Source organism: Poecilia mexicana, unplaced genomic scaffold (assembly GCF_051168715.1).
Source record: "Poecilia mexicana isolate PSO_F unplaced genomic scaffold, ASM5116871v1 scaffold_21, whole genome shotgun sequence".
Lineage (NCBI taxonomy): Eukaryota > Metazoa > Chordata > Actinopteri > Cyprinodontiformes > Poeciliidae > Poecilia > Poecilia mexicana.
Window position 1 is genome coordinate 21,489,726 of NW_028263390.1, and position 9,396 is coordinate 21,499,121.

Here is a 9,396-nt window from a genome sequence, read left to right on the forward strand (position 1 = left end):
CAATGCAGGGTTTGAACACTGTCCCACTATAAAATTCAAGCCCATGGAAAATGTTATATTTGGAAATGTCACACTCTGTACACCTGGCTGGTCCGAGAACAAAACATTAATTTAAGAAAAAAATCAGGCAATTTCAATAACTTTAACATTCAAAATATGAGACGATCAATAAAACACTGAGGCATTAGGAATAATAAATATTCATTACCCAGAAACAATCCAAACAAATTGTGCTCAGATTAATGATTGCATTAAACACGAAACAAAAAAGAACAAAAAAAACAACTATAAAAATGTTTTCTGGCATTTAGCAAATAGTTATGATAATTCTAACTGACCTAAACAAGGAAAGTTTAGTCTCATTTAACTTCAGACAGTGACAATAAAAAAGTCTGTGTTTTTATTAAGTGTATGGAAATATCTGTAAATAACTTTTTCCAAATCCAGGCTTTTAATAAAGGTTTAGATTACAAAACCGTACAGTTCGAGTATCAAGCCCTTTCAAGGACTTGATACAAAAATCAATCACTTTACAAACCTTGAAAACACCTGATTGAAATTCAAGCATTTTTATTGATTTAAATCAAACTTATGAATCCCAAAAAGGGAAAAATTTAACTAAACTGTCTTACTTTTCATATTCGCCCAACTCCACCCTTAATACATTTTGTCAGATAAAATTATTAGATTTAATAATTTTGCAAAAACAGTGCAGAACCAACAATATTTTTAAAATAGAGACGTAAATGCAGATTTTAGCACATTTGTTTTGCAAAGACAACCTAGCAAGTCGTTGCTAGGCAACCAAAGAGTGAGTGAGTTAGTTGATTCCACCAACTTTGCTTAGCGAGCCATGAGAGGTTGGGCGGCTGAAGCCTTTTCTCTGCCTACATCTCCCAGAATGCTGTGCGATTCTGGATCGAAGTTCAGTGAATATTCTACATATTGCATATTGAATATTTTATCAGATGTATTATATATATATATATATATATATATATATGTATTGCTATTGATTTGTTGCATTATATTTTATTGCCTCACTAGAATAGTTTTGAAATTACGACATGAGCTAGCTTTTAAGAAATGGCTATTAGCTAAGCAGATCTGCATTCACTATTTTGCACTCCAAGAATTTAAATAATCCACTCTTATTCTGCTATGTGAGAAACAAACTGAATCTAAAACTTGGAATGAAGAAAAGTGGAAAGTGAGCCTCTTCAGTGATGCATAATGGTCAGTTTATCCCAACTGTCCATCCTAATTCCCGAGTGTCCAAGCTGCTCCCGTGCAGAGCCTCCAGGCATATTGAGGGTGATGGATGCAGCTCTGACAGCAGACAAGCCCCAACTAAGGATGAATGTTTTTTTCCTGCTATATCCGTCTGTCATTTGCCCTCTCTAATTTACTGCCTGCAGCTCTTTATCTCATTGTTTCCAGTCTTTCAGCCTCTCGGGGCGCTGAGGTTTCATTCTCACCCGCAGCTTCTTGTCCCTGAACAGCAGTTTGCGTCCGGTTTCATTGAGCTCCAGCCAGTCAATCTTGGAGTCGTGGCTGATGGTTCCCAGGTTGTAGCCTGCAGCCAAGTCCACTGAGGACAGAAAAAACAAAAACAACCAGCAGATTAACTGAGGAGCAGCCAGACTGCCAGCACAAGGCTAAAAACTGGGGTCAGGATTAAAAATCAGCCAGTTAACCAGTGGGGGAAACAAACATTAACTGCTCCGTTAGCTTGTTGCTCTGTTAGCATTCAGTTTTTCTTTAATTAAAACGTTGCATTGTTCACCAACTCTGCTTGTCTTGGATTAAAAACTGAATAAATGAACATTTCTGAACACTTAAACAGTATTATTTTTGAGTGTTTAAGTAAAAAATGACTCTATGATGTAGTTCTGCTTCGACATAAATAATATTTTGGGGATAAAAAGCCAAATATGATCACCTTAAAAAAGCTGCACATTGCTGCTAATCATATTGAAAAAAATCTTCATGGAATTTTCTGAACTTTTTTTAATTTGACACATTAAACATTGCTAATGGACATTAAAAAGAGTTCTGATCTTAATGGACATTTTGATTTTCTTTCTATTGCATTGAAATGATCCAAACGACCTTGTTCTTTTTGACACACTTCCTGTTTCTTACCAATTGCAATGGTCTTTAAGTCGATCAGGTAAGCAAGTTTCTTGTTGTCTTCCACTCCTCTCTGCTTCCTCTCATTGAGCCGCACACTGGAGAAAAAATATTGATCAGTTATAAGTGACTGAATGTTTTACATGCAAGAATGAAATCTAGATGTTGATTGTTTGGGTTTCTGCAAAGATCAATATCGCCATCTAGTGGACAGCTGTGCAATTACACACCAAAGAAACTGCTGCAACTTTATGTTTTTATCTTAATACCCAAAATATTCAAATTCTGCTGATAAAACTGCTTGTTTTAGATGTCTAAAACTACGTTTAATATTCAGTTCTGACTGTTAACTGCGCTGAAGTGTGTTTCAGCGTTCAGATCCGTTTCCTGCCCACCTGATGAGGTGTGGATTCATGAACTCGGTTCTGACTGATCCCAGAATCTCGTTGTTGCTGTACTCCACCAGGCTCAGCTCCCCAGCATTAAAAATCATGCACACCTGGAAGCACAGGTTTTAATTCAAACAGCAGCACAGTTTTATACATTTAGCTGTTGTTTCTTTCAGCTTACATCACAGAAGTTCTTCAATTAATAAAAATATATTTGTAAACTTACAGATTCATTTTCGAAAAAGAACTTTTCATTTCCTCCAGAACCCGGCCAAGGCACCTGAAGAAGGAAATAGAAGGAAATTTATTAATCTGACACAAAACTGCCCATTGTTTTTTATATAGAGTTTTTAATTTTAATATGTTACTTTTTAAAATGTTTTTATTAAAACGGTTATTAATCAATTTATTTTGTAATTAAAAGTGTGCTCCAAGTGTTTTATTCTTACATTTGAAATATGTCTTTAGTAAAACTGTCCCTTTTCTTATTTTAATTTTACTTTGCTATGTTTTATTTAGTTAGTTTAACTAGAAAATATGATTTTATTTGTTGCAAATAAGTGCAATTTTTAATTTCTCAATATATTAAAATAATAAGTAAGTGTCCATCTCTTTTTATTTTTAATTTATTATTTTTTATTGAGAATATTACTTTTTTTAATAAAAAAAGTGCCCACTTGTTTATTATTTTTAATTTCACTATATATTTTGCTTATTTACTTAACTAAAATGAACTTCTTGTTTATTTTTTTAACTTCCCATTTCTTTTTACATATTATTTATTTCAATATGTTTATCTGACTTTTATTTTTTGATTTAATTTTTATATTTTTTTTTATATTTATTTTTTCGTTAAGTCTCTTCCCCATTTCTTTTTATTATTTTTCTTAAATACTGATAATACTTTAAAAAAAAATAAAAATCACCCTGCCTATTTCTGTCTACCAAACCTACCGTTTGTCAAAAACCTAAAAAATGAATAATAAACAATTTAAAATACAACAGACGGGTTCAGCACCTCGCTTAGTTTGTTGGTCAGCAGGTCGCCGAGCAGAAGTGTGTCAGAGGTGTGAGCCACCAGGTAGCGATCTTTCCCCATGATCTTCACTTCTTCTACCTCATAGTCGTAGTAGGACTTCAGCACCACCCGGGTCCCAGAGGACAGGTTCCTAATGATCACCTGGGAGGAGCAAGGGAGACATGAGACAGATGCATGTTTCATCTCCATAGCAACAGAAAGGTTTCTACCTGATTCAGCCCAACGTAGGTCATCTCAAACTTGTTCTTATAAATGGCTCTCCTCAAGCAGCAGTCAAACAGCTCCACTCCGCCACACAATGTTCCCTACAAAAACACAAAAAAACACAGAATGTTTCAGAAAAGATCTTCTTCCTTTAGTTATCCAACTGCAGCGGCACACAGCAGACTCACAGCACAAAGACGAGATCCGTCTCTCTTCCAGGCCAAGCTGGTGATGGTGTAGAGGTTGGAGATCTCTTTGGGTTTGGCTTCATCCCACATGCTTCTCCTGGGAGCCCAGTTAAAAACCCGCAGTCTGCAAGATAATCACCAAGAAAAAACTCTTTTCTTTTGTTTTTGGAGATTTTTTAAAGTTTTTTTTAGATATTCAACTTTTCAAACTCAGAAAGTTCACAGTTTTTTCTATGAAATGTATGAGATTAATTTCAAAATTTCTGAGGTGTTTCTGGCTAATTTTCCACTTTTGGAGCTCAGAAATCTTCACATTTTTCTGTAAAATGTCTTAGTTTTTTCTTTCAAACTATCAACTTTTGGAAGTTCACAATTTTCAAAGTTTTGTCTAGAAAATTTAGTGACATCAATCTCAAAATTTCAGAGATTTTTTTTTGGTGTAAATTTTGATTTCTTATCTACAATGGCCCTAATAAACTCTTGTAGAATAGAAAGTCCAAATAAGTAGAAATTGTAAACACAGCCGACAAATAAGATGACGGCTTTACCTGTGCTGACATCATTCTGAACTAGATACAGAAGAAGTGAACTGGTGAAAAAAGCCCTCTCTCATTCTATGTTTCCACAGCAACACAACAGAAGCCGACTCAAACTGACCGGTCGAAGCTGCCGAACACCACGGACTGGCCGCTGGGGCTGGTGACCGCCACCGTGAACTCCCTCTCCGATCGGTCTCGGCTGTAGTCGAAGTTCTGCAGAACCTGGCCCTCCCTGCTGTACGCCACCACCTTCTTATCGCAGCCGGCCACCATGATGTTGTTACCGCCCCAAGCTAGCGCGTACGGAGGGCACGGGTGGGTCAGCAGCTTACCCTTAGGCGCAACAAGACAGACACCGAAACGTGAAAACCTCTGAGGAGGTCAAGAAAGTACCAGGGAGTATTATAGCCATCGTACATAGAAAAAAGAAAAGATGAGCAAATTTCTGCCAAAAATCTCAGAAATTAAAAAAAAAAAGAAAAACTTGGAAATTTCTGAATCTGAAAAGTCAGAAATTTGCTAGAAACAACACTCACATTTTTAGATAAACCTCAGAAATTTGAGAGAGAAAACTTAGAAATTTCTGAGCTTCAAAAATAAAAAATTTTCAAAAGTTTTTGTAGAGAATTTCCTTTAAAAATAAATTTCTGAGGTGAATCAAAAGTTGATTTTTTTCTAGTAAATTTTCAACTTTTCTTTTGAGCAGAAACGTACTCCTCCTTTTTGTTTTCTATCTAAGGCCCTGATACGCCGTTGTAATAAAGTCCAGTAACTGATGGATATGCAGATTTAATGTGAAATCACCTGAGACTCCCCTGAGCCCTGATCATCGAAGAAGTAGCGAACGACCGTCCCATCGGCGTGACCAGACAGGATCCCCTTACCAGAAACACTGACACGAAAAAAGATTTTTACTTTATCTTTTTCCTTTTCTTGAGTCTGTATAACGATTAATCGGTTGCTAAGTTAGTTTCAACCTTCTAATTAAAACACTAAAACCTCTGGTAAAGCTGTGCGAATGTTTAAAGAAAAGATGGCTGACGTGAATTTGAAATTCCCAAACAGTAATTGTTTAATATTTTCACCTCATTTATCACCCAGTGAAATACGAAGGGATGAATTACTAATCAACCCCACTGACACTCCAATTAAAGGTTGAATTTTCCTACATTTCTTAAAGGCTTTTTGCACATCTTTACTAGGGTGCTAATAACAGTAGGGGGCGCTGTGGGGATTAGACATTTACTTAGTCGTCAGAGAGACGATGCAGGACTCTGTGGTGTAGATGGTGGAGGATTTATTCGTCTGGGTGTTGGCCACACGGACCTGAGAAGAAAAGAAATCACAACTTCATTACTTTGTTTTTTGCAAAAATGGTAACTTTGCATTCAGTGGAATATAAATCAAATTTATAGAATATGAGTTGTGCAGAATCGATAAACTAATACTTTATTCATCTTTCTTGAAGGAACCAGAAGATTGTGGGTCATTTTTGCACATTCTTGTTTTTATCCAAGTTTAAATATACAACATTAACGTCGTAAATTTTGACGGTGACTTACCTTGCCATCAACTAATCCATAAACAATAACACTTTCTGCAGGCCAAAGAAGGCGAGTCACAGCGCTCTGCAACAGAGTTGGTAAAGTTAAATACTCTTTAGTTTCAGTTTCTCTTTGCTGCAGAATCCAGATTTCAGGACCAAATTCAGATTTATCAGTAAAAGTCGAGGTTATTGAAAGATAAATACTTTGTGTTCTACCTAATTAGGGATGAACAATATATTAGCATGAATTAGCTTGAATTTTAGTCATATTTTAAAACATTGGTCCTATTTTTTCATGTTGTCAAAAGGGTACGGAAATATATACAATATAAATAACACCAGCAGCAATATTAATATTGGATATCAATATCAGCTCAAACGTTTATATCGGTGCATCCCTATACTTCATAGTTTCCATTGTGAGAAGATTTTGAAATGTTTTCCTATAAAAGCTCAGCTTCTCTTCACTCACCGTCTGAACAAATTTGTTGCAGATGGCTTTCTTGTCCCCCCTATGAAAGATGAAACCTTATAAAAAAAACTGGTCCACACATTATTCATTATTCATGCAAAAATTAAATACTTTTCCAAAAGTACAAATAAATACAGAGTTTCACTATGAATCATTTCAGATATTTCTAACTCGGTCAGGATTCAACCTTTTCCTACCACACTTTTCCCTTCCACTCAATTTTCTATACCGATGCTTGGATGCAGCAGTCTGCACATAAATGTCAAAATATTTTAATTTTGTAAGAAAATGAATTTTGGGTTTTCATGTTAAAACATTGTGTTTTGATTCACCAGCAAATATAAACCGGGTGGAAGCAACTTACCATTCTTCCCCAATTCTGTAGACGTAGATGATGTTGTCCGACTGGCCGATGGCGATTTTGATGGAGTCCGGCGAGAAGGCCATGTCACTGACCACATAGCTCTGTTTTCCATACTGCCAAATCACACAATACCTACATGTTAATGTGGTGAACTCTAACAAAGCCTGAATAACAACAGAAAACAGAGCAGGGTGACATATAGGTTGGGATTAAATATCACAGAAAGGATTGTGTTGGACATGTTACAATATAATGCAGTAACTCTCCACACAATTACCATTTTTTTGAAATGTTTAATCTCAAAAATGCTAATTTTACATCTATATTAATGATTTATTAAATAGGATCTTTTCCGCACAGGGAGGAGGAACATTTCTGCTGTAAACCTTTGCTGATTTTACATCAGATGTAAAACGTAGAGATATAAAATTAACTTATTTCGCTTTCCAAAGATGGTCATTCAGGATATTGGGTTTTCATTAGCAGTAAGCCATAATCATCAATTTAAAGAACTAAATGGCTGAAATATATCCCTGTTTGTTTAAAGCATGCATAAATTGATGTTTGCTGTTGAGCAAAACCATGTATTTCCATATTTTTAATTTTTTTTATTTCTTGTTATAATCACATTTATTGATACATTTCCAGTGAAAAGTATCAATAAATGAAGAAGCATTAACCATTATATATTTGGAGAAAATATCTATCTGAAAGTAGCAATGTATAAATTCGTGTTAATATTTAAATATGGTTAAATTGGTAATTCCTAATGACAATACATGCACTTGGGTCTGTATATAATCTGCTTTTCTGTGTTTAAAGTTGTTTTTTAGGCGAAATACTATGCCTAAAATTTTATAATAGATTTATAAAATTATGTTTTTTATAATGTGTTTTCATGCATCACCTTCGGGTCCAGAGGCTTTGTGGAGAACTTGTCTCTCCTTTCTCCATGCTCATCATAGAGTAGCACCACTCTGTCCACAGTGCAAACAGCAAACTTGCTGTTGTTCGGTGCCCAGGCCATGCATGTCACTTTGGCAGCGCCATCCTATTCAAAAGAAATAAAATATTGATTTCAAAAAGACCCACATAACTACTGAAAAATTAAGTTGCTTTTTAAGTGCTAACAGAAATGCTAACTGAACCGGAATATAACAAACCACAATTTTAATCGTTTTCAAATGACTAAATAAACTAATTTTCATCGAAACAAAGCAAAGTTAAATATCTATTCATGTTATGAAAATACACTCACACGGAGAGAATAAGGAGGTTTAAATTATATTTTGTTGTTGTAACGTGTAAGCTAGTCAAATTTTAACTAATCTCGAGCATCTGCTAACGATAGCTAACCTGCCCGACTTCAAAACTTACCTGTGGGGTTAAAAGTGTCTTAATATGCTTCAGCTGCATTCTGAAAATAACTACAGGAAGCCCAAAGAGATGTTATCAGCGCAGAAATAATGCTTTAGAACTCGACCATTTCTCCGTCCAGCTCCAGGACAGAAGCAGCAGCTAGCAAGGACGACATCTTAGTAGTAAACAGAGCTGCGATCTCCTTGGTTACCGCTCTGGGAGAGGAACCGTGGTGCGTTTATAGCAGGCGGAATTTTAAAAACTTCTCGATGGCTAGGTTTTTTGTTTCCGAAGATATTTATAACAAGCAAATGTTAAAAGATACCGATAATAAAGCTGATTAAAGCAAGCTTTAAATTCTTTAAATTCGTTGTTGAGAAGTCTTCCCTTTTATTCCATTTTATTATGCGACTTTGTTATAAATTACAAAGTCGCATATTAACAGGTACCTCAGTGTAAATGTTTTCTTCGATCTAGCTTATTAGCTATTAATAATACTTAAATATCTAAGTAAAAGAAATTCACTATTCAAATTTATGGGAATGGCTGAAGTCCGAAGGAAAAAAAAAACACAACTGGAGATGCCGGGGATTGAACCCGGGGCCTCATACATGCAAAGCATGCGCTCTACCACTGAGCTACATCCCCTTCCATGTTCAACCCGGCGCCATTACTACTTATTTATACACACCACTGTTCACAGTTTTGATCAGGATTTGAGCTTTTAAGACGAAATAACTCTGAGATCCAATAAGAATCACCGATGTTGTCCAAAATAAAAGAAATCAGTGGACATAATTCCAAAGTTTTGTAATACAGAGCGAGAACAGATGAAGATATTTTAAAAACATCCAGTGTTTTTAAAAATGTCTAATTTAAAAACATATATTTAAGAGTTTTTAAATAATTAAGCTATTTTCCAAACCAAAGCTTTTCCCTTATATGAAATGAGATGAAACAGCAAAATTAAACTCTGAAAGAACTACTAAATGTCAATTCGACTCTATCGCCATCTACTGTTGGTTTGAATGAATCTTCTGTCTTGATGGAATCAGATGGATTGAATTTCTGTTTAATTCCAAGATGTGAAGGTTATGATAAACACAATTCATGCACAAATTAGCAGATTATTTCTACACATTTTTAAAGGACATACAATGTTC

The 9,396-nt window shown here is 35.2% G+C and overlaps 1 protein-coding gene and 1 non-coding gene across 2 annotated transcripts in view; both read right to left on the reverse strand.

Annotated features, from left to right (window-relative positions):
- Positions 1–8,424, reverse strand: part of ift172 (intraflagellar transport 172) — a 37,041-nt gene extending 28,617 nt beyond the window's left edge. Inside the window, exons 1-15 of the mRNA XM_014986029.2 lie at positions 8,252–8,424; positions 7,782–7,925; positions 6,875–6,987; positions 6,511–6,550; positions 6,055–6,120; positions 5,739–5,818; positions 5,297–5,384; positions 4,611–4,825; positions 3,954–4,077; positions 3,771–3,866; positions 3,541–3,702; positions 2,749–2,802; positions 2,529–2,632; positions 2,146–2,231; positions 1,479–1,591 (exon numbers count right to left, since the gene is read on the reverse strand). Of these exons, the coding sequence (XP_014841515.2) occupies positions 1,479–1,591; positions 2,146–2,231; positions 2,529–2,632; positions 2,749–2,802; positions 3,541–3,702; positions 3,771–3,866; positions 3,954–4,077; positions 4,611–4,825; positions 5,297–5,384; positions 5,739–5,818; positions 6,055–6,120; positions 6,511–6,550; positions 6,875–6,987; positions 7,782–7,925; positions 8,252–8,290 (1,524 nt within the window). The 5' untranslated portion in view covers positions 8,291–8,424. The remainder of the gene's footprint in view (positions 1–1,478; positions 1,592–2,145; positions 2,232–2,528; positions 2,633–2,748; positions 2,803–3,540; positions 3,703–3,770; positions 3,867–3,953; positions 4,078–4,610; positions 4,826–5,296; positions 5,385–5,738; positions 5,819–6,054; positions 6,121–6,510; positions 6,551–6,874; positions 6,988–7,781; positions 7,926–8,251) is intronic.
- A 385-nt stretch (positions 8,425–8,809) lies between these two features.
- On the reverse strand, positions 8,810–8,881 carry trnaa-ugc (transfer RNA alanine (anticodon UGC)). The gene has a single exon. It is a non-coding gene; the product is annotated as a tRNA-Ala (tRNA).
- Between the last annotated feature and the right edge of the window lie 515 nt (positions 8,882–9,396).